The sequence below is a fragment of the Polypterus senegalus genome, chromosome 9, assembly GCF_016835505.1.
Source record: "Polypterus senegalus isolate Bchr_013 chromosome 9, ASM1683550v1, whole genome shotgun sequence".
NCBI lineage: Eukaryota > Metazoa > Chordata > Cladistia > Polypteriformes > Polypteridae > Polypterus > Polypterus senegalus.
Genome location: NC_053162.1, coordinates 85,807,305 through 85,833,790, shown reverse-complemented (window position 1 = coordinate 85,833,790; position 26,486 = coordinate 85,807,305). Strand labels below are relative to the sequence as shown.

Below are 26,486 nucleotides of genomic sequence, written 5' to 3'. Positions count from 1 at the left end.
CTGGATTAAGCTGCATGCAATGTGACAGAACATCACTCATGCGTTTTATATAGTCTGGTCCATAAGTTTTTGGACAGTGACACAATTTTCATAATTTTGGCTCTATATGCCACCATAATAGATTTGAAATTAAGCAATCATTATGTGATTGAAGTGTACAGTGTCATCTTTAAGGGGTTTACCAAAAATATTTTATGAGCTGTTTAGAAAAGACAGACAGCAGCAGTAAAGGCCAGGCAAAGAATCACTACGGTGGAAACCCAGCACTTGGAAATGGCCATGGGTTCCAGAGTTCAGACGACCATTGACTGATCATTATATTTATGAGTGTTAGTTTGTCCAAGAACAGCTCTCTGGACCCCATATTGAGAGTTAACAGTGGCAGGTTCCAAATGCAAATTCCACACTTGGAATCAATCCAAGACCTTTAACCCGCTTAATATTTAATGAAATAATGAAGGACATGCTCCCACCTGGCTATGGATCAGCTTGTCACTCAAATGTCCAAATACTTCTGAACCCCTGGAAATGGGGGCTATGGAGAAAAATAGCTTGTCATTTCTAAACAGCTCATACAATATTTTTGGTAAACCCCTTAAATTAAAGCTGAAAGTCTACACTTTAGTCACATAAATGATTGCTTTATTTCAAATCCACTGTGGTGGCGTAGAGAGCCAAAACTATGAAAAGTGTGTCACACACACACACAGATCAGCCAGAACAGGTGAAGTGAATAACATTGAGTATATTACGATACAGTGTCACCTGTCAAGGGGTGGGATATATTAGGCAGCATGTGAATTGTGATTTTGTTAAGAAAATTATGTTGATGCAGAAACAATGGGCAACCCTGAGGAATTGAGTGACTTTGACAAGGGCCAAATTGCGATGGCTATATGAATGGGTAAGAACATCTCCCAAACGCCAGGTCTTGTGGGTTGCCTACCAAAAGTAGTGAAAGGACAACCAGTAAACCTGCGACAGAGTCATTGATGTGCATGGGTAGCACAAACTGCTGAAAAAAAAAAATGCTGGCCATGACAGAAATGTGTCAAAACATACAGTGCATCACAGCTTGCTGTGTATTGGGCTGCTTAACCACAAAGTGGACAGAGTGTACCTGCAGTGGCCTCCCTTCAGCAGGATAATACGCCCTGCCACAATGCAAAAACTGTTCAGGAATGGTTTGAGGAACATGACAAAGACTTCAAGGTGTTGACCAGGTCTCAATCTAATCGAGCATCTGTGGAAAGTGCTGGGGAATTAAGTCCAATAGAGACCCCACCTCGCAACTTGCAAGACTTACTGTGGTGTAGCGGGTCCACAGCTCATATCAAAGGGCCATTTTTTAAAATAAATAATCACCGCACTCGCGGCTTAGCGAGGGGGCGTGGTGTGTGTGTGGCTGAGCGAGAATTCATCAGGCGGTTCTCACTTGAGTGCACAGGTGAGGAGTCGCCCACATCCATAACTGTTCCCATGAGCTGCTGATTGCCACAGCTCATCCACATCCCCGTGATAAATAGAAGCACGAGGCGGCTTGCGGGGGTAGAGAAAGAAAGAAAGAAAGAAAGAAAGAAAGAAAGAAAGAAAGAAAGAAAGAAAGAAAGAAAGAAAGAAAGAAAGAAAGAAAGAAAGAAAGAAAGAAAGAAAGATGGACGGAGGTTAAGGTGAAGAAGACGGCAGGAAGCAGGAGGGAGAAAGCTGGTGCAGGAGAGAAGGAGAACGAGCAAGCGCAGGCTCACACTGATGATAAGCAGCTGGGAGAGGCGAGCACGAGTGGGGTGTTTGGCCAGCAACCGAGGGCCAATTGTAGTGGTCGCTCCTGCTGAGCACTTTTTGGAAGCAAGTGTGACCAGGAGAAGGTTGGCTTGCCGCGTAAGGCCATTTTTATGGATTATTTATTTACGGAATTGAAAAGCACTGCACTATTTACTTGAATACTTGTTTTGTTGGTTTTTAATAAAAGCACTTTTGTACTTTTTGCACCATCCCCTTGCTTTGTTGTGACTCACTGTCTAGCTCATCGGTGACATTACCCATGGTGCAGGGTTCAAGGGCTCCCAGAAGGAAGATGGGAGCATGGAGCGAAACCCGCATCGTCACACTTGCGTCTTGGTGGCAGATATCAAAGGACACATTCAGATGTCTTGTAGAGTTCATGCCTCGATGTGACAGAGTTGTTTTGGTGGCACATGGGGGTCGTACACAGTATTTATTAGGCAGGAAGTTTTAATGTTGTGGCTGATCAGTATATATATCTAATGTATGTGTAATTGAGATATAGATATATATACACACACACACACACACACACACACGTTGCATATATCACACTAGTGAGGTGCCTTGAAATAAAATATAAATGTCTTGGCTTGTTACTTGACGAAGTTGCCTCCTGCAAATGGTTATTTGTACTCCTACAGCAACAGTCTTCAGTCTGGTGTTTGTGACTGGCGACCTCAATTTGGGCATCCATTTAATGGAAAGCTTTTCAGACTATTACAGATAACATGTAACCCTTAGATCCTATTAAAGTCAGTTTGTAAAAGATGTACAAAATCAGTTCTATCAAAAGAAGTGAAGGATTACCATATTGTATCTTCAGCTTACACTAATGTGCAGATACAACAGAATATGCCCGGGACAGTATTTTGTTCTTCTTAGCCGTCTTCATAAAAACCTAGTGATGCTCTGATTGATTGGCTGCCTATCTAAATCGTCCAATTTTCACTCCAAATGACTCAATTGGTGATCGGTAAAATTGGCCTATCTCAAAAGCAGATTTTTTTTTTAAACTGCTCCTCTAAACAATTTACTTGTAGTGATCCTTTACAAGATGTCTTGGCCTGTACATATACATAAAAAAGCAGTTAAACATGTCAGCCTTGCATCTTCTTGATAAAAATCTTATAAAAATTTTATTAGAATTGTGGCTTTGTGATTATGACAAGCATGCTTTTCTTTTATGCCATACACCGAATGGATAAACATTTTGTGTACATATATTAAATATTTGTTATTATTTTATTTTACTTGTTAACAAAGTTATTTTATTAAGGGAACTTTATATTAGTATTCTTATGGTCACTGAACAATAAGCCTACAAAATGGTATTTTGTACATAAAAAAATGAATAAACCCCGTCCTCTGCAGATGAACTATAAAAATATCATTTTAACAAAGACATAAGACATGAAGGAGCTTGGTGTTAAAAACATTTTAAAAGGATAAAGGGAAAGAAAGAATCAGTCACATGAAATACAAAAACAATAATGCACATATGTAATTGTACAGGCAGAACAGAGCACATAATATACAGTATGTTGATACATACATACAGTGCATCTGTAAAGTATTCACAGCGCATCACTTTTTCCACATTTTGTTATGTTACAGCCTTATTCCAAAATGACAACGTGAAAAATGTTTACTTGAGGTTTTTGCAAATTTATTAAAAATAAAAAAACTGAGAAATCACATGTACATAAGTATTCACAGCCTTTGCTCAATACTTTGTCGATGCACTTTTGGCAGCAATTAAGCCTCAAGTCTTTTTGAATATGATGCCACAAGCTTGGCACACCTATCCTTGGCCAGTTTTGCCCATTCCTCTTTGCAGCACCTCTCAAGCTCCATCAGGTTGGATGGGAAGTGTTGGTGCACAGCTATTTTAAGATCTCTCCAGAGATGTTCAATCAACAACAACAACAACATTTATTTATATAGCACATTTTCATACAAACAGTAGCTCAAAGTGCTTTACATATTAAAGAATAGAAAAATGAAAGACATAATTATAAAAAATAAATCAACATTAACATCGAATAAGAGTAAGGTTCAATGGCCAGGGGGGACAGAAAAAACAAAAAAACTCCAGACGGCTGGAGAAAAAATAATAAAATCTGTAGGGAGATCAAGTCTGGGCCGCTCAAGGACATTCACATAATTGTCCTGAAGCCACTCCTTTGATATCTTGGCTGTGTGCTTAGGGTCGTTGTCCTGCTGAAAGATGAACCGTTGCCCCAGTCCGAGGTCAAGAGTGCTCTGGAGCAGGTCTTCATCCAGGATGTCTCTGTACATTGCTGCAGTCATCTTTCCCTTTATCCTGACTAGTCTCCCAGTTCCTGCCGCTGAAAAACATCCCCACAGCATGATGCTGCCACCACTATGCTTCACTGTAGGGATGGTATTGGCCTAATGATGACCGGTGCCTGATATCCTCCAAACATGACGCCTGGCTTTCACACCAAAGAGTTCAATCTTTGTCTTATCAGACCAGAGAATTTTGTTTCTCATGGTCTGAGAGTCCTTCAGGTGCTTTTTGGCAAACTTCAGACGGGCTGCCATGTGCCTTTTACTAAGGAGTGGCTTCCGTCTGGCCACTCTACCATACAGGCTTGATAGGTGGATTGCTGCAGAGATGGTTGTCCTTCTGGAAGGTTCTCCTCTCTCCACAGAGGACCTCTGGAGCTCTGACAGAGTGACCATCGGGTTCTTGGTCACCTCCCTGACTAAGGCACTTCTCCCCCGATCGCTCAGTTTAGATGAGCGGCCAGCTCTAGGAAGAGTCCTGGTGGTTTCGAACTTCTTCCACTTATGGATGATGGAGGTCACTGTGCTCATTGGGACCTTCAAAGCAGCAGAAATGTTTCTGTAACCTTCCCCAGATTTGTGCCTCGAGACAATCCTGTCTCGGAGGTCTACAGACAATTACTTTGACTTCATGCTTGGTTTGTGCTCTGACATGAACTGTCAACTGTGGGACCTTATATAGACAGGTGTGTGCCTTTCCAAATCATGTCCAATCAACTGAATTTACCACAGGTGGACTCCAATTAAGCTGCAGAAAGATCTCAAGGATGATCAGGGGAAACAGGATGCACCTGAGCTAAATTTTGAGCTTCATGGCAAAGGATGTGAATACTTATGTCCATGTGCTTTCTCAATTTTTTTTGTTTTTAATAAATTTGCAAAAACCTCAAGTAAACTTTTTTCACGTTGTCATTATGGGGTGTTGTGTGTAGAATTCTGAGGAAAAAAATGCATTTAATCCATTTTGGAATAAGGCTGTAACATAACAAAATGTGGAAAAAAAGTGATGCGCTGTGAATACTTTACAGATGCACTGTACATAACAATCAGTAATCTTACCCTTTGGTAGGTGTCATTTAACATAAAAATCTGATCAATATATCAATTTAAAAAATGAAAAAATAAACACCTAGTAAATACACTGATGACTGCAGCTTTCAACTATTTAAATCAACAAAAATATAGTTTTCTGATTCAGAAAAAGTTAATTCTTTCCTGTCTTAATTATTGCCTAAACTAAGCATTAATTGGCATAACGGGGATCAACCATTAATGGATGAACAGAAAATCACTAGGTAGCAGCATGATCGAGTAGATCTTTACACAGAGACGACACACTTGGTCTAGTCTGATCTTCAACCTAGAGGTGAATAGCAACATACCAAATCAAGATCAACTCCAAAAAACAGACTATTAAGCAAGCAAATTCAGTATTAATGGAATTACTCCAAACTCAGTCTATGCTCTGATTGAAAGATATTTAATGAAGTTTCTAAGAACTGCAGGCTTACATCAATGGATTTAAATCACTGCTTCCCTGAGAATCATCAGTTTAACATGCATGTTAAAACTACCAGAAATATTACAGAAAGAGAATGAACAAATCTGTCTATGTGGTTGGTCAGGAAGGAGCAGCCCCTTCTCCCAAAAATATGCCTAACTAACAACTAAGAAGATAGTTTAGCGGAGATTCTTTAGATGATGAACAAGGATTCTGTGATAATATGCTCTGGGCAAAACAGCCACTGTTGGATATTTTACGACATAATAACAGAAATCACGTTTACCAAAATCTAAACTGCTCTTTGAGCATAACAGCCACTGGTGGGAGTATTATAGTCTCTGACTGTTTTCTGTCAATTAACTAGTCATACATTGGTTAAAAGTATAACTGAATACTTAAATAGTCTGTAAAACCCATTTGTCCAAAAGTCAAAAACTGATGGTGCAGCTGGACAAATTTGAACTCATGCAACATTCAAAACAAATGACCCAAGTCTGGAAGCCAAGATCTAAATTCTGTTAAACTACAATGGATGGACCTGATGGGAGTTCTACAAGCAACAAAGCCATAAAACATCACAAAGCTGGAGCAGGTCTTTCAGGTGTAGTCCTCTCAGTCAATGTAGGATGATACGCCAGGGCACTCCAACACTTATATGATGTTATTTCTCCCAGAAAAAGAAACAAAGCCAAAGGCACCCATTAGAGCAATTTCCTTTAATAAATGATGACAGGTTTAAGTCTTTCAAAGTTACATTTGTTAAAATAGGTTGCACACTGATATCCATATATTCACTGAAGTGAAAAATTAGATATCCATACATTCACGTTTTTCTTCAGTAAATAAAATATAGTTATCTATACATGTGCACAAACACTAAAGGGAAACTGATTAGAAAAATGAGCAACTACAAGTTAATGCTTTCAACTGCTCCAGGTTCTTGTGTTAAAAGGGCTACAGCTGTCACTTCAGTGAAATTGTCATGGTGTCCATGAAGTGCAAAGTAGCTGCAAATTACTGTATAAAAATCCAAATTGAGGAGAGCAGCAGAAAATTCATGTATGGAAATGCAGTGCAGCTGCAAGTTATTCTACAAAAAGGCTGGCTACAGGCACGAGTTAAGACATCGCTGACTTGTGGAACAACTGTCTTGTGCAAATTTGATGATGACACTTAGATATACATTATTTAATAGATGCTTTTATCCAAAACACTGTACACTTCCTAAATGTATAAATTCAAAACCTTGGGGAAACATAAAAATACTAAACTTTAAACAATAGCTAGTCAATAAATTACAATAACTTACAACAAACTAAATCTTAAATTAATACTGATGTATACCCTACAAAGAAAAATTACATAAGCATGGCAAACACTAGCTTAAAGTGCAGAAACTGACAACCACAGCAATCAGTACTGAAAGTTTGAAACCCCAATAATTGGTATTAAAACTTGTTTAGTGGTTACAAAAGAGAGCCCACCACTGCAGAGGCATGACAAGAGAAGAGGACAGCAATAGATCATATAGCCTTGGCATTGGACTACTACCCAATGATAATCACAGAACGCTGATGGATATATATTGTGTTGAGTGTGTAAAGAATTATTTTGGGGCTAAGAGAAAGTAAGGGGCAGAAGGATGCCAAGGTGAAAAAAATAAACATGGCTACAGTATCACACTGCGGTCAGAAGTTGTCATAATGTATTATTATAAGTAGCTTTCAAGATTATTAGAGGCTTTATTACATGTATATAAATTGTTTATTTATTTGTCGTGCTACATACATGAAAAGATCATAGGGATGTCATAGCATGCCATAAACATTGGAAATTTGCACCTAACACTGCTGAAAGCACAAGCAATGCCACAATTACTAGCTTCATTTCTGTGATTGGGAATATAACGCCATTGAATCAAAGGCCTGAACTACACATGGAAAAGTTTTTAGCTTCAAGATGAATGATCATAAATTGCATGGGCACCTCAGTTTAAGATTTTTCCTTAACACAATCAGAGCCAAATATTGAAGTTTTTGCGCTACATATAGCACATTTGTGGGCACTGCTCTGTTTTATATTGCTTTCTTTTAACTGTGCATATCACTTTTTATTTACTTCACTTTTTTGGATCATTACCAAGAGAGCGAACACAAATAAAAATGCCACTGTAACAGTTTGATATACCAGATAAATCACACATGAAGTCTCTTGAAGTAAAACAATGAAATTTATTCAGAACTGCTTACCGATGGCTTTCAGCCCGTTGATCACCCTCATTTGTCCTCCCGACATCAAGGTGCTGTTCTAGGACTTGCTGACGAAACTCAGAAACTTGGTACTGGCGGTCTTCTTTTTCTTGACGTAATTTCCTCTGTCGTGCCAACCACTTCTCTTCTTCATTGTTGCGTTGTAGTAGCAGAGAAGCTGCTAAGGCCCCTGTGGGTGTGCTACCAACACTTGCTGCACTAGCATGTGGCAGGAAACCTCCATGGCTGGATATGAGACTAGGTAGTGAGTGATGAGAAGAGGCCACAGGGGGCTGGTGGAGGCCTGGCTGATTCTGTTTTGGAGTAGGCAGTGCTTGCTCTTTGATTTTCTCTTTCAAGGAAAAAGAGAGGAAAGAAAAATGTCAATTCAAATATATTTAGTACTAATACTGTGCTTATGTGTTGGGTGAGGACAAAACCAGTTTAACATAACTGGAAAAGGTGAAAATATCTTTGAATTAAGTAAAGATTAAATTCGTTCAACATGCTCTAAATAATGTGACTATCCATAGTTGGTTCTGAGAATCTATCATCACCAAACCTAGTAGAAAGTTCACACTGTCTAAGCAGTGTTTTTATAATCCTAATATGTCATCAGATAGCAACCATCAATATCATCCATCTGCAACACAAAAGTGACCTGTTACTGGCCTTTAGTTTCAAGGTGGAAGTTGGAAAAAGTATCTGCCAATCATTCTCTTCTAGATGAACAACATCAATCACTCAGATGGTTTAACAAAGAGAAGGGCAGATGTCTGCACCCGACATGGACCTGGCAGAATGGCTCTCTAAAAATTATATTGATTATACACTTAATAAAATTCAAGCAACCATCACACCTTCTTAAATATAAACATTTAATTAGAAGTGAAGTAGTCAGTCAGTGTTTGATCTGACAAGGCATTGCTTTGTTTGTAATGTGAGTCGTCATTTAAACAATATCTCACAACATAGTGGACTTTTACAAGCAAAGAAAAGTCCTCCCCATTCACACTATCCATCCATTTTCTAACCCGCTGAATCCGCACACAGGGTCACGGGGATCTGCTGGAGCCAATCCCAGCCAACACAGGGCACAAGGCAGGAACCAATCCTGGGTAGGGTGCCAACCCACCGCAGGACACACACACAAACACACCCACACACCAAGCACACACTAGGGCCAATTTAGAATCACCAATCCACCTAACCAGCATGTCTTTGGACTGTGGGAGGAAACCAGAGCGCCCGGAGGAAACCCACGCAGACACGGGGAGAACATGCAAACTCCACGCAGGGAGGACCCAGGAAGCGAACCCGGGCCTCCTAACTGCGAGGCAGCAGCGCTACCACTGCGCCACCGTGCCGCCCCCCATTCACACTAGATAAAACTAATGAAAGAAATTATTGCAACCATATGACAGAAGGTACCTAACTGCTAATTAGATTTAGTTTAAAGAAGAAAAATTTAGCAGTCAAATCATCTTTGGTACATTCCTAATAGTCACTATAATCACGTGCACTGATTTCTTCACACCAGGGTTCTCACATTAGCACATTAATTGTACTTAGTGTCACATTTTGCAGTGCTCCATAAATGGCTGTGTACAACCATATAAATATGCACATACATAACAGCACATGAAAAGTTTCTATGAGATCAGGCCATTCAGCCAAGCACAGCGTGTCTTTCTTCACCAAACTGTTTTAGAATACTGTCAAGATTCAAAAGTCCCAAAAGTTTTGCTATCTACTACATTGCCAATTTAAACTATTCCACATATCTATGGTTATCTGTGTGAAGAAATACCTTCAAAAGTCATTGCAAAAATTACCCTTAACCAACTTCAATCAGTGCTCCAACACGGCAACAAAAAATTCACTTTATTGTACTTCCCTTCATGAGTTTAAACACTTCATTATGTCACCTAAAATCCAAAAGATTAAAAGTTTCAAATCCCATAGCCCATCCTAGTACCTTATACAGGTAGTCCCCAGGTTACGGACATCCGACCTACGACATACAAACGAGGCCACCGCTGTGACGCATGTGCCTAAGTAACTGCAGCTCCATCATCTTCTGCCTGGGGACGTTGCAAGCAGTGGCTGGATGGGGGCGATTTTGCTGCTCGCACAGTGTAGTGTCCCTTGGGCGGCTCCCGGCGGCAAGCGGTTTTGCTGCTCGTCCACCACACACGGCTGCCCGTTCATTCTCGGTGGGAGGCTGGTAATGCTGCAAGCGGTAACCCGGTTGTGGCTGAACGGGGCGGCAGGGGGTAACATTGTAGTGTGCCTTGGATGGCTGCGTGTTGAATGGGGGCGGTGGTGCGGCAGACGCTGCAGGCAGCATACTGTAGTGGAGGTAACTGTGAGGTGGGCTGGTGAACCACCCCTCGCTGCTCCCATTCATTCTCAATAGCAAGCCTGCTTGCACTGTTACGCACATAGCAGGAAGTTGTCTCTTGTCAGTATAGGGTGGTCCAGATCTAATTATGCAGATCCAGATTGTCTGGATGACTTTGATTTATGCAGGAACGATTCTAGTTCGGCATGAAGACGATTCTTCGTGTCATCAGTTCGCACACTTCTCGATGGTCCGGGATTTTTCGGGTGATTTTCTATGTAATAAACTGAATAAGTTATAGCATAATGAAAATTGCATAATTAGATCTGGCCCACCCTATACATCAGATGTGCTGAGGACAGGTGCATTCCTCCTGTGATAGCTGTATAGTGCTGTGCAGAAGAGCTCATCTTAACCTTTGTCTTCACCCTTTAAGAATGTCTCTGAAACACAAATCTGATGCAAGTGCTGGTGATACAGTAAAGAAGAGAAAAACCGTCACCATTGAAAATAAACTCCATCATTCATTGGCAGAGCACTTGGTTACAGTTGGTCAACAATATCATTTATTAAAATAACGTAACTGTCCTGACTTACATACAAATTCAACTTAAGTACAAACCTACAGTCCCTATCTTGTATGTAACCCGGGGACTGCCTGTATGCCATGTATAATATAACAATATATAATTGGATTTCTTATTTTGAAATATGGTGTGGGTGTTTGAGAGTCAGTAACAGTTCATACAGATCTTGACATATCCATTGAGTCCAGTTTACATCCAATCCAAAGACCTCTAAAATATTTAACATTTAAGACTACAACATGGTCTTACCAGGCCTATTTGGCGTCAGCCTCTCAACGGGTTTGGCTCTGTCCTCAGCAGACTGGCCGCGCAGGGCCTGGAGATCAGCTAAGTAATGGTTCTCAAGGGCTTTTGAAGCTTGCAATTCTTTTTCACGGGCTCTTTCCTTCTGCCGTTCAGCCTCACGCTCACGTTCCCGTTCTTTTTCCCGTTCCCTCTCCAACTCTTTCTCACGCTCACGCTCTCGTTCTCGCTCCCTTTCTTTCTCCCTTTCAGCTTCACGCTCTCTTTCCTTTTCTCTTTCCCTTTCTCGCTCTCTTTCTCGCTCTCTCTCACGTTGTCGCAGTTCTTCCTCAAGTTGAAGCCTGCAAAGGGATAACAAGAATGAAATGTATTACAGTATTAGTGTTCCATTATATGGCATATAATTTAGATGGTAGTTCACTGATAAGATACTGAAGACCACATTGATTTAGGATGTTTATACTGTTGAATCCTGGTTAAGTTCTCAATGCTGTTAAACAAATACAAACATAAATAAAGCAAGCACAGAGTGGGACTGTAGCCAACAGTTAATCAGGTAATTAACTGTATTACAAAAGACAAAGACTTAGCTAAGATTCTTCAGTAGTGTACTCTTACCGCTCTGCAGTGAGTCCCGAAATCCGCTCAGACTGTAAAGAAAGAGAGTGTGACAACTCGCTAGGGTAGCGCACCCCAGGCAGGTGCACATGGACAGCAGAAGGATGTAGTGGAGGTAAGGAACCAGGTGTTGGTATTGAGTAGAAGGAAGGCCTCAGGGCAGATAGGCAGAATGAGTCATCCATCCTGGAGAAATGAACAGCAGAGTGGTGTCAGTTTTCCACATCAATAATAATATACTGAATAAACAAAAAGCTGACCAAAGTGCCTTCTAAAAAGACGAATGGTTAATTAAAATTATCTACATATGACATTTATAATACATTGCCTAGAAGTCTGTGAATTCAAAACAAAGCTTATATGGATTTGATGTTTTTTTTTAGCACAATTAACAAATTCCATGCATCAGACTGTGTATCTTTGATCTTTTCATTTTCCATTTGAGAGGCAAGATGTAATATTTAAGATTCATGAAAGCAGAATTCCTTTATTCCAGTATCTTGTACTGAAGGAAGGGATGGTGCCTCACCCATATGAACATCTACAGTTGCGCTTGAAAGTTCGTGAACCCTTTAGAATTTTCTATATTTCTGCATACATACTTTTGCCACTCACAAATATGCCATATTCGATAATTTTCCTCAATAATTAAATGACCAAGTATAATATTTTTGTCTCATTTGTTTAACTGGTTTCTCTTTAACTACTTTTAGGACTTGAGTGAAACTCTGATGATGTTTTAGGTCATATTTATGCAAAAATATAGAAAATTCTAAAGGGTTCATAGACTTTCAAGCACAACTGTAAATTGTAGCCTCACAGTAATAGCAATGTCACTGACTAAACAGAATTTAAAAGTATGCATATTCCAGAATGGCATTTTCCAAAAATAATCATGGTTATAAAATATGTCATGAAACCAGACTTTAAAAAACAAAAAGAAAATACAACAACTAACATCTCCACATTTAACATGTTTAAATTAAACAGCACAGACTGGATATCAAACTATGGGTATAACTTGCAGATTAAAATGAAAGCAGTAAATCTGCAATGTTTATCTCTCACACAACAGAGGACGGCTGGCTACCTGTAAGCAGAGAAGGGCGGTGGTGCCAGATAGTTGGGATGATAGTAGGCAGCTGCAGCTGCTGCAGCAGCTGGGTCCAAACCCAGGGGTGGCAGGGATGGCATCCTGAGTTCCTCGTGAGCCCCATAGGGCCTGAAGCTACGGAGGTAGTCCTCTGGAACATGATGAACCTGCCGTGGAAGGCTGAAAGGAGAAATTAATAGCACAGTCAACAGTAAGCACCTAGGCAGGAAACAGCTCATCTCAGGAAGAAAAGCTATTAGACAATTTGCACAAATAATCCTTTACAAGCAATCAAAACAAATTGACACAGGAGTAGTTTAATTAACATTTTTCGTATACTACCAGAGAATTTGTCTTTGAAACCATGAAACCATCTTTCTAATATTCTTTATACAGCAAAATAAAGAAACAAGCACAGAACAATGTTCACATACTCACATTTAAACACGGTGCCCATAGTTAAGGAGGGAGGAAGCTGATATATTAGACAGGGTTTTATCTTTGCTTTCTTCAAGAAGCCAATTACAGTCCTACGGTACAGACTGCTTGCCAACTGTACAAAATGGGTTTGGATATATCAGAATAAAGGGGTTATTTTGTGTAAAATTACCCGTTTGGAAGATGTAGAAACCTAAAATGGAACTACAAGATGGATGTGTATGACTTTCTGTTGTTGATGTTGCAGAGGTTTGCAGTGTACATCTCAAAATATTACTTTGCATGGATGCAGAGTTGTAGAGATATGTATTACGTTTTATCATTTTCTCTCCATTTTAAAAATTCATCTGGCATGTTTCATACTTTTTGGTACATCAATGTGATCAAACCTCAGGGCAATATTTGTTATAGTTAGTTGTTGCTATTTATAGCCTTTTAGAACTCACACGCCACACAGTACAAGCAACTCTTCTCTTCTTATAATCTGCATTTGTAAGGCAATGTTTAGATGAATAAGACTTCTGTGCAAACCGGGATAATCAATACTTACTTCAAAGGCTGGAAGCGAGAATCCTGCACAACTGCATTTGGGGCTAGTCCAAAGGCATAATGGTTTCCAAGGAGGTGTGTGGGAATTGAAGGCCCACCTTTTTCCTGTTGCAACGTAGATTCTGGGCCAAGACGATCCCGACTGCTTCCCCGGGATGCTGATTCTGCCTAAAAGAGAGAGGGAGAGAGAATGGGATTACTTATCATTTCCTATCCTTCTCATTATCCATTTCCTGAACATCCTTTTCTAATATTGAATCATTTGGAGCTTGAATTTATCATGACAAGTAAGAATCAGCCCGGGGCAGGATGCCAGTCTATCAGACCCAGGAACATTTATGCAAGCATTTTCATTCCCGCTGGCCCAATTTAGTGAAGCCAATCAACCTAATAAAACAAAGGTAACAATGAATGGAGATGTTGTTGTTTTTGTCAAAGAAATCAATACAATACCTTGCATTTTATGTTATGGACAAAGTTGGACATAAACTGAACTCTATCAGCAATACAGTTAGGTATATTTATATTGGACTCTCACTCAATATCCACACTCTCACACCCCAAAGGAAGACTTTTTCACACCAAGCCACATCCCAGCAGCTGCTGACCTATCCTGGCTTCAATGCGCTAATGTGTAATAATAAATGGCAAGAATGTTTTTTGAGGCAGTGTGTCACTTCTTGGATTTTTTTTTTATTTCGCTTCACTTGGCAGTTAGACAACAGCACTTCACCAACTCTGCCATCCTAAGTACAAACATCCTGCTATATGTACAATTTTAGACATTATCTATGCTTTCTAAGAACTGACATATCGGTTTGTTTGGGGGGATCCACAACACCCAACAAATGTTTGCTGAAGCAGAAAAGTGTTCTTAAGATTAAGTCGGATCACTTGAAATGTGGAGCTCCTTCTGACGCTGATTAGTCCAGTCATCTAGTCCTTCTGCAAGGTACAAACTACGTTATTTAAAGAATGGTAAGATTTTCACCCATCCTCCGAGTGCTTTACATGAAGATGTGCTGACAGGCTTTTAAGAATTGTTTCCGCATCACTCAAGTAAGGTTCCATATAAATAACAAAGAATGATAACTATTAGACTGACAGCTTTTAAAAAGAGATTTCAAAATGCAAAGATAACCTCTGTTCATTCAAAGAAATGAAAGCTAAATGGAAGCAGCTGGGAAATGGAGATTCCAGGACCTCCAGAAGTGGTTATAGTTAACCGCATAACCAAGGCTCAGCTATTCACTTTGAACACCCCAATAGCATGCTATAATGCTACAATTACGTGAAACCATTTAGAGAAATGTCTACTTAACAAATTTATGTAATGATCTTAACCACAATCTAAACAACTTTTCAGAAAAGTCCACAAAAATTACAATAATCTGCACTCTAAGAAACACCCACAAGAATCAGATGGAAACAAACATGTGCTTGTTAATATGGAAATTTTATTAACTGATCCATAAATTATTTTACGCACTGACTGACAATGAAAAAAAAAAAGGAATGAAAGGGAACAAAAAAAGGTAGCATTGTTAGGTATAGTCTGATAAAGTACTTGTCTTTTGTATTTAAAAAACAAACAAGGACACGCACTGTGCATGGATCTGATGGTTTAGCTACAGTCAGAGAGCAATCCAATTATTTATAGAGTCCCTAAAAAAATAAAACACATTTTTCATAACAAGAAAGCATTTTTATTATTCTTTATTTCTAGGCATATTGTTAGATAGTTCATGACTGGCAAGAGGTTGCTGGAGCAACAACATCTCAAGGATGGCATGGGGCAGGGTTAAATCCTGCAGAAGACCTACAGAAAAGTAAACTGCACTGGCAGAGGGGTCAGTAATCCCTTGTGTGTATGCCACTTGTTCTGGAAGGGCAACAGGCAGGGGCAACACTTTCATGAGGGAGATGTGGCCTGGGAAGAAGCTAGACAGCCAGATGTCCATGATAATTGTTGGCTCACCAGCTCTTTATAAAATATGTGATATGAGAAGGGGGCCTTGAACACCACACAGAAAATACAAAAGGACAACAATATGGTGCCCTTATTAAAATTGAATGCTACAGTGAAGAATGCATAAAAAGGAAAATATGAAATAGAATTAAACAAAACAAAAACAAAACCCTGCAGTCTGGGCCTGATTAAGGTCGTGAACACCTACCTATCTGATTGGATGACACATTCCCCCCCACAATAGCACACCAAATCACTCTTTTTCTCAGTCTGTCCAGACTCTGGTCTTGTTTTTCCCACAAGCAGAGTTTTTGCCCCATTCTTGTCCTGACTCGCTCAATGGAGTAATGTTGCTGAGGCTGTTTTATATCCCATCCTCGAGTTACTTACATGGCAATCCCATGACCACTTCTGTGGTTAGCAATTTCCCATGAAAATACTTAGTTGCATAGGTACACCTTCTGTGCTCCAGAATTAGATAGTTTGCAGGCACTATACTAACAGATAGGTCATGGGGGGACTTTTTCCAGCTTTCTGCACACCCTGACACCCAATGATCTTTCTTTTCATATACTGCCTGCAAACCAGTTAATGCTGAAGCACATGGCCCTCTGTCAGCTGTTTACCCACATCATCAGGTACCCTTAGCATAGTTCTGAGGGTTCCCAGTACTCAGTGGGTGCTGACATGCACTGTTAATGCTGGCTAACAACTTACATTGTTACTTAGCAAAGCTGCCCTGTCACCACAGTCAGGTCCAGAACAGGTTTAGCCACACCATCTTCTCATGTTTGACTCAATCACTTTAGCCCTGGGGTGCATATAACAACTCTTACTGGAAAATTACCTTTCAAATACAGAAATACTCTCATGGGGTAGAAATAAAAACATTATACACTTTAAATAAATTTCTGTTATGAAAGCCGGCATTTAAAAACATGTTTATGACAGACAGCATGTAGGAACTGAACTTAAATTACTGATAATTCTCTCTGCAAACAGTTTAGCTGCTACATATCTAGTTTTGAGCATATCCGCAGCACAAATTTGTAAAATGAAACAGGGTGGACACATATTAACAAGCTCTGCCTATGTTTTTGTGTGTGTCTTTCACTCCTTTAAAATAAGCTAATTATTTTACTATCAATTCCAAGGTGAGATCTATGAAAATCAGGCTAGGCAACTCATATTCACAGCAATACAGAATACAAACAAAGAAAAAACACTTTAAGACTCTTTTCACAGTTCCCCATCAACTGCTTAATCCTTTTTAATCAAAGAGTCTTGTGAAGCACTTATTGTGCTTTTCTTAATGTACAACACACTTACTAAACAAGCATACTAAACCACTAACATGCATCTGTGTGTGCGAAACACAGCAACTAAAAATACATTAAGCAAAACAGATTATTCTACTTTACCTACAGGAGTGTATGCTATTCAAATTATTTAAAATCTGAATTTGTTTATTATTCAGACTAGATTCAAATAACTTGACATCTGGGACAACTTGCAGCTAAGCTTAGAATGTGCCAGACACAGAAACAAAATGGCAGCTTGGATCTAAACACTGTCTGAGAGTACAAACCATGATCTGGAAGTAAGGCTGCTGTCTGGCATTTTGTTCCCAGACTAATTCCTGAAGTGCACAGCCCCTTTTATCAGCTTAAGCGCCAACAAATGAGCTAGTCCAAGCTCCAAAAGGAAAGGGAGGTAAGAAGCAAAGCCTAGGGTCTGCAACATTACATCTTCCTGTGCCATGGGCCTTATTTAATACTGGTTTACAAGGCTCCTGGGGTGTTATAATCTTTTAAAAGATTCTCATTTGTGTGTTTCTTATTGTGCAATAAATTTAATTGTCTATTAAAAAGCAATTACAAGTAGCTTCAGGAATACACCAGATACCTGCAGTCATTAGCAAAATGCAAGGACTTTTCTTAGAATCCAACAAGCTAAGATGGTGTTTCATACAAATTTGACAAAAGGGAGACATTGCTTGAATGAAAGATGTCTAAAAAGTACAAACTAGACAAGTGTGAATTATGTACTTGTTCCACTATATAGCACAGAATGTCTATTAATACAATGAAAATGAAAGAATATCTTGTTTAAATAAGCCACCCGGCTCTTTTCTGAACCTATTATAGGGTCCAAGTGAGTAAGAGCCGGCAGCACAGTTCATAATGTAGGAACCAATCCTAGAAAAAGCACCAGCCCACAAGAGTGCAAAGTCATGCACACACTAACTCCCTTGTGTCCAATTTGAGGTCACCAATTAACAAATTCGATTTTAAGTAATACTAAGGAAAAAGGGTGAATTTCAGAGAATTTTCACACTCCAAACATAAAGAAACCACTGTATCATTCTAAGTACAAGAAAAATTAAGCGTCTTTAGCAACATACATTCAATAGGTCTAGTCGCTGACTAGTTTATCTCCATTTCATAATTGACAATGAAAGAAAAACAAATCTACACTAATGATTTGTTAACTGCATTACATATACATGGAGGCTAGTCGCTAAGAAAGCAAACTGAAGCTACACTGTACAATTTTAGTTATGTGTTAATTATGCATCCCTAGTCTAAAAGCAGAAATGCAGAAAAACAGAAGTCAAATTAAGCAAACTAAATGCAGTAAAGGTTAGGAACCATCTATACAGCAGGGGGCCTCCTGTCATTTTGCTGTAAACTCCAAGATGGCAATGCTGAATGTCGAAGCTGCCTTATCGGGAGTATCTGTGGGTCATAGTCATGTTATTACACTAGGTTTTGAATAGGAAAAAAGGCACAACATAGCAAGCAGCAAATATTTGAACCTTATAGACTGGTACACTAAAAATGAAACATCTGCTCGGATTTTATTCCCCCAAATCTGAATTAGTCTTTTTCTGATCTACTGTTCCAAATTATTCTAAATGTTATCACATCACCTATTTTCCATAATTTATTAAAGCATTACTTTATTTCCTTATGTAAAATTATACTTTGTTGCTAGTAAGTAGTGGATCATGTAAGCCATTTTGTGTTTTCTATTGAATAAAATGAAGTTGTGTATTTTAATACGCAAGAGGTGATCTGTTGCATATTGGTCAGAATGGTTGGCAATACTGTCACTGTATCCTGTACACTTGATCATAGTTCTGCTACTCCTAATGAATGCTTTTTGAGGATACCCTTCTGTAAAAGCTGTTTTTGATCATATTAGGACCACTGTCCATAGTTTTATGTTGTATTTTCTGCATCCTATCCCAATATACATTATGACAATCTGCATGTGCAACACACAAACACAACAAAGACGGTCCTTGGATTTTACCTTGTGTCAGATCCACTTCATCAATGCAAGAGCAGAATCAGCTCAGGCTGTATGTTCATATAAGGTTTTAAAAAGATTGGAACTTAATGACTAAGCAGGATGAGATAATCATTCTGAGCAGACAGTGGCACTTTATAATCTTTTTAGAGGAACTGTCTTAAGTAATTAATCAAAGGCAGTCGGGGATTTTGATGGGAGTTGCAACATCTGTTGGCTATTATTTGTGGTTTTGTTTTATTTCTAGCCAGCCTGACCCTGTATTAACCTATTCTTCCATAAGGGAAAATGACAAGTCTTTGCTCCCCAGTGCACCCCATCCTCTAGGTAATAGGATGGGGCAGCTGGTGGGTGAAAGGTCAGTGAACGCTGAAGACAGACAATACCAAGGGAAAATTGTCAGAGCCCTTCATCTCTACCCAGTGTATAGAAGCAGAGCAAGCCCGCCCACCATCTCGTGGCATTTCATTGCCAGCTCAATGCCATACAAAGATAAATTATAGTGATAAAAAGCTTTTGGAGTTCTTGAATTATTTTTTAATAATTACTAGCATACATTAGAACATAAAGACAACTCAAAAATTCCCAAATAAGGCAACAGTGCTGGTCCATCCCAGGATATATAGGAACGCATACACACTCACACATGCGCACACACACTGTGTGCAATCAAGCTATTTTCTACAGGCAATGAACAGTACTCACCATTGCAATGAGCCTTACAGAATAAATACAATTTAAAGGCTGTAATACTAGATTAGACAAGACAGACACTGGGGTGAGCTTGATAAACACTAGATAATAAGACTAGAGAACAATTAACTATGGAAGTAAAATCATCACTTAACACTAGAGGAGCTATAGGCAATTAAAGCATGGCAGGGTTCACTTCAGAGACTTCCAGTCAGAAGAAAACACTGTATAAAAGTGCAAAGGTAAGTCTTTAGCCTTGATGGTTAAACAGCAGCCCTTGCAAACAGTTATCAAACACTTTTAAATAATGACATCAAGCAAATCTTGACAAGGTCTTGAACACACATCATCATTTTCATTGAGCACAAAACACTGAACAAAATACAAAATTATCAAGCAAAGTACAGTATGTAGAGTCATCTGATTGTAAATGAGACAACCGGACTATTAAGAAAATCTGTTTGTTAAGAGGTGTTGCATGCAGTATAGGCATTTAACTCAATTTAAAATAGACAGATCACATTAGAGAGCTGTCCCGGATTATTTGAAAGGCAAATTCATTTCAATGTTTCATCCAATTAGATGAACATGATAAAATGTAACATTTAATTACAAAGAGAGAGAGAGAGATACAGACAGACAAAATTGACTTTTTGAAAAAGTTACCAAGTTTATTAAAAACACAAAAGTTAAGAACATGGATCAAAAAAGGATTATAAATACTCAGTAGCAACTTTATTAGATACACCTACCTAGTAGCAGGTAATCATCCACCTTATTTCCAAGGTGATGTACTGGAGGGGAATTATGCCACTGCATTAAACATATGGAGTATGCTACAGGAAGAACCCATTTATTAAAGGGCAGACTGGCTATAAACGAATGCACAAGGTAAGTAACCATGCTTAGGTTTGCTGTAGCAATAAAATAATACTAGGTTGGTATTAAGAAAACATTACCTCAGCACCACCACCTACGACTGACACAAAGTAATATGGATCCAGTGATATATGAAGGTTACTCAAACTTCTAACCCAATCATTCACATATTGCAAATGAACATGAAATTCATCAGATCTTTAATAATCCAATTTCATATGTCCATTGTAGTCCTGTCTAAGCCTGGCATGGTCCTTTACTGTCCTCTTTATTGAGTGGCAATTTTTTGCATTCAAGAAAGCCTTCTGTACACCATTTATAACCAACTGAGTATTTGTGGTCTTTATGTTAGCTTGAATGAGTTTAGTCATGTTCCCATGAATTCTCTCATTAACAAACCGTTTTCAATCAAAGTACTATCACTCACTTAATGCAACAATCTCTGTAAACTCTAGAAAATATTGTGTGTGGAATAAACCCCAGAAGGTAGCCATTTCTGCAATGCTTGCATTAGACAACTATCGAAGTAATTTTGGTCATATATCAGCTCATTTTAATATTTGGTCACACCTGTTCACCATGTCCGAATGCTATATATAGAGATGCAGCGTTATGATTGGCTGTTTGTATGAGCAGGCTCTTGAATTAATGAGCAGATTGTGTGAGTGCATATATACATACACACATACATACTGTACGTACGTACGTACATACATACATACATACATACACACACACACACACACACTGTATATACCTCGGCAAAACTTGACAATGTATAGATGAGGTTATACTCTGTCCAGTGCCCTTTTTAAAGCTTAAAACTGACTGACTCTTGAAGACTGGCGTGCATAGTATTCAACTGTGGATTAGGTCTACTGGCTTTCTTAATAGCAGGATCCTATACTCACTTGTTGCAGCTTGCCCAAGCACTACAAATTGGTTGTTCATGCTTTCCTGCACATTTTGAAAGCATACTACAAGTCAAAGGTCAATTAATGCATCTGTCGTGTTTCAGTCCCCTACTTCAGAGAGTAGAAAAAGGAGCTCACCTGTCGGCCCTCACTCCTCCAGAGCCCATTAACGGTTTTGGTAGGTGCGATGGTAACAACAGGAGGGGTGCTTGGCACGCTGTGGCTCCCAGGCGGCACGATTATTGGACCCATGGGACCTCGCTTGGGTGTGCTGGCTGGAGAACTGTGATTTGTGGCTGGAGAGGACACTGGTGAAGACTCACTGCTGATTGATGATCCTAAAGAGTTAAACAAATACATTCATAAATTGAAACACATTTTAGTGTAAAGGGGTTAAGCATCAAATGCAAGCGATAGATTACAAAGAATTCATTTAAACACACAGAGCAGATAAAGAAGCCTAATATTGTCATGGTGGGAAAAAAAAACACTGAAGACATGTATAATGACGTATGTCACAGCTACAGCTAATGTAATGAACAATTCTACAACAATTTATTCCACTTCACTAGCCTTTTGCCAATTTCCAACTTCAGTTTTACATCCTAAATCATTTCAAAATGTGTTTATTTCTGTTTTCTGAATATAGCAGTATGAAGTTCTCAATTCAAAATTAATCTATGCAGTAAAATAAAAAGAGACTCCTATTGTCCTTACAAAATCAAACTTTTAGCTATCAATTATCTGAGGCACTACTTATCCCATAAGTATCAGGTATTATGCACATGCCAGGATCCACTGGTATAAATTGTTAAAATAAAGATGCTTATAAATTTTTTTTATAATATTTTGAAAATGTGGATGATATTTAAGATGACTACAAATGACAAGTTTAAATGAGGTCTGTACAGAAGGCATAGAATTCTCTAAGCAATAGTCAATTTCAGTAACGGTGCAAGTACACCTCTGAACAGTGAAACAACCACTAAACATGTCCATTCTTCACAGTAAGAGATCGATAGAAAATTGCTCAGAGACACTGAAAGCTGCCTCATTATTTGCAATAGGAATCCTGCAGAGGAGAGAAAAGGTTAACAGCCGGTCAGAGTCTAGCTCCAAATGCAAAGCCATGGCTCAATCCAAAAGACTTGTCAGTACAGGTACAATACAACTACGGCTGCTCTCCACTTTGCCTGCTTTTTACTAGCCTGTAAACCAGCTGTTTCCCCACCATTACAAATTCTGTCATCGTTAGGAATGGAAGACAGATGAGACCCAAGTGCACTGGCTAAATAAATGTCACTTCCTTGCACTGTTAGTCCATGCAACACAACAGCCTAATATTAGCTGCAGTAAACTTGTCAGGCCCTCTTAAAATCTGAGAACTATGGGATCTTAAAATAAATTATTACAGTCCACAAAACATTATATAAAAGACTGTAAACTGAACAGTTTTTATAAGCTAAGCAAGCTCCCTCTATTTTGCAACAGCTCCTAGGTTTATTTTTATAATAATAAAATATGCAGCAAAAATATGATGGATATGCTAAAATAGACAACACACAGGCATAATATTTATCGGGGACTGACCAACATGTAAATTTAACTACATAAAAAAGAGTCAAATGAGACATTGTCTTTTGTGTATTTTCTTTCTGCTTGTGCTATTATTTGTTTTTTGTAAACTCTCCTGAAATTCATTTTCACTCTGTTGTGCAATTTTTAATCATACAGTCACCTCAATATCATCCATCTATTCACCCAACAAATGTGCTTTATCCAGCTCATGGCCACAAGACACCTCAACACTGTCTACTAGGTACATAGAATTCCTTGACTTTAATCACTGGTTTCCAGAGATTCTAAATAAATCTTCTCAAAGAATATCTCATGATCAAGAATATTCTTAAACCTAAACACATCAGGTTCCTCTCTCTCCCTGAGCTTTATTTGGATTCAACAGGCAAGGGAAATCAATGATTGAGGAAATGTTTGTTTCTTCATGTACCATTTAGACAAGGTGAAGATCTATAGCAGTGTAACACAACTAAACAGTAACACTAAGCTCTTTGTGCTAGGTGCACCAGCTAACCAAGAAGGGAAACTGCCCACATACTTCTCACAATGGTCCACCTTCCTTGTTTATGCCAAGCCATCTAACAAGAAGAACAACTGACTAAGCATTCATTACTAATACCCACTCGATGGTGCCACTTCATGCAGTTCTGTCTTCTGCCCTTCGGAACTCATACTTGGGCATTCTCACAAACCACTCAGGCATTTTGTCGAGCTATAGTGCTCCCAAATATCTGTGTGACTTTTCTGCAATGCTGAAAAGAACGTTAAAAGTTGGTCTTAAAAAAGAGAAAGGTGTATGAAAGCATCCACATACAGTAGGTATCCAACCCCATGCAATAACAAAGACTAAAGTCCCCTTTGTAGTTGGCCAGTAAGAGATCACATACTCCTAATGAATCTGGTCTTGATTATGTTCCAAAATTGCACACTCTTGATGCCATCGTATTACCATAACTTCACTCAAGTACTAATTAATGGTGCTTCTTGAGGAAAACAATTACAAAGGTAACCAAAGTGGGCCTTCAACTTGCTGGCATCCTATGAACCAAGGCAGATATCAGGTTTTTAATGCTTGTGATTAACTATAAGAGAGTATCCCCTGTGCCTATGTCCGAAACATCTAGATTCATCCCCTGATCAAATTCGTCCAGATTCATCCCCTGATCAAATCACCACTGCTCTTAATCAAAGAACATAAAAAAGCATAAGGGAAAAATCCATGTTGGTGTCCCTAATCATTATCAGTGGATAGTGAATGACCGAGCAGCAGAACAAAGACACTACAGCCAAAAAAAAAAAAAAATGATATACATCTCACTTTAATGAAAAGCCCATTGTAAACAAATGGCCAGGGCATGGTCTCCTGTTCACATTAGTTCATGTTAATTACTGGCTGTAAACTGATGCTGGTGTTACTTTGATGAGTGATAAACCAGCATGCCATCCACGGCTGGTGTTGTCAGACCAGGCTTCAGCGCCCTTCAACCCCACAATGAATGCTGCCAGTAATACTGATGGAAAGGCTTGAATGCCACAATTTTAACTTATATGGCCTTTTGAGAAAATTTAATGTTACCTTATAGGAATCACCCTAAACTGTCAATAGAGTAAAATAATCGTGCAGATTAGCACTAAAAAGAAATTTTAAAATATAGTGAGTTATTTTTTTTTACTGTACAGTATAAATGATTATCAAATAAGCAGTAAATCCAACATTAGACGGGTGGATTCTTATTACAAACAATTTATCTTCTGATTTTATTTACTTTAAAGCATATCATTCATTTTACTCAAGAGATTAATTTGTGGACAAATATGTGGAGATAGACCTTAGCCGAATGGCAAAGTGTGCAAGGCAAAGCCCCTGTTAAAACTAACAACCTATTATGTCTCATATTTTTCCAATACAGATTTTGAGGTTCTATACAAGAAAAGAGCCATCTGCAATACTGGATATACTTTAAAAACTGCTTAAAACTTGTATAACTTACTGTTTACATCCTGTGAATACTTATTACGTAGTCAGACACACACATTTCTTTACATGGACAGTTCTGAGAAATGAAAGTGTCACACGCCTCTGGCAGGATTAAGTCTTTATCAAACACTTAACAACTATCAAAACAGAGGACTTGTAGTCTCATGGGATAAAAACTCAACAGACCTCTGTTACTTCAATACATTAAAACCAATGACCTAAGGAAAAGTGGAGTGTGGCCTATTTCAATAAAAACATTTCTTAAAGTTTTAAAATATATTTTGGGAACAGTGGGACTGTTCATTAGAAATGAGTGTGCTAGGAAGAAGAGCTGACTTCACTGTAAAAACGACATTTGATCTGCCCGCATTTGTCATCTCTTTAAATTATAGGTGAACAATCAGCTTGGTGACCCTGAGCTACTTGAGTGGGAGAGAAGATGACACTAGAACGGGTGACTGGTTCACTTAAAAAACTTTTAAAGACTTTTACCATTTTTGACTGAGGGGCTGCTGCTTTCAATCACTTTGTCAAATCCAGTGCAGTACTCACATATACAGAACTCCAGATAAGACAAACAACAAGTATAAACTAAAGCTGACATTATCATTAGATTTTTCAAAGCCTTTTTCAATTATCATGCTAAGCTGAGCTGTGCATGTGTGTGCCAAAATCAGTCACGCTTCTTACCTTCCTGGTATGGCCCAGCTTGAAAATAAGCCAAACTCCCCAGATCCACATTGTACTTGGGGCAGGCCTGGTTAAATTAGTCCACAGATAGGGATTTCTAATATGTAGTTCATCTGAGTGTTTGTGACAGTAGCATTTCATTTAAGCAATGGCCTGGGGATGCAGGAAAGCTTGCAATTTGTCATGTAGTGACCTCTCGTGTTTGAATTTGGCAAAGATAAATGACACCTTTAATATTTGAATCTATACATTTTATTGCTTGTACATTTTAGTTTGTAGATTACAGCACTGTAAAAAAAAACAAACACACACACATACAGGATTTTATATTCGGCACTCCACAAAGTTGACTACCCTCACTCCCTAGAGCAGCTGCGATTACATGCTGTCAACAATCAACCTTGCACCCACTGTCACCATCACAACTGCTTGCTGCCATCACTTGTGCTGCTTTCCACTTACACCAAGGCACTTGCTTGAAGAGATTAATTTCCAAACCACATTTCATCTGTAAAACCAAATTTTAATCCCCTGTACTGCTTTCTCATACTTTAAATCTTTTTAAGTAAAGCAATGTAGATTGTTATTAGTAACTATTTATTTAAGCAAATAATGTTTAATTTGGTGTTGCTCAGATATGAGATTCTTTAACAGTTAAGCTCTCAGAATTTTTGAATGCTTTTGCATTATCTTGCTTTCTATCTTAGCTGACCATTTGTTTCAGCAACAATAATTTGTCATTGTCCCTTT

The 26,486-nt window shown here is 38.7% G+C and overlaps 1 protein-coding gene across 5 annotated transcripts in view; it reads right to left on the bottom strand.

Annotated features, from left to right (window-relative positions):
- gse1 (Gse1 coiled-coil protein) overlaps positions 1-26,486 on the bottom strand; it is a 709,767-nt gene that overhangs the window by 13,962 nt on the left and 669,319 nt on the right. For all 5 annotated transcript variants that reach the window (XM_039763382.1, XM_039763381.1, XM_039763384.1 and 2 more), the window contains 6 exons: positions 21,629-21,828; positions 13,722-13,888; positions 12,731-12,913; positions 11,641-11,826; positions 11,029-11,363; positions 7,849-8,200 (listed from right to left, as the gene is read on the bottom strand). In XM_039763382.1, coding sequence (XP_039619316.1) covers positions 7,849-8,200; positions 11,029-11,363; positions 11,641-11,826; positions 12,731-12,913; positions 13,722-13,888; positions 21,629-21,828 — 1,423 coding nt within the window. The remainder of the gene's footprint in view (positions 1-7,848; positions 8,201-11,028; positions 11,364-11,640; positions 11,827-12,730; positions 12,914-13,721; positions 13,889-21,628; positions 21,829-26,486) is intronic.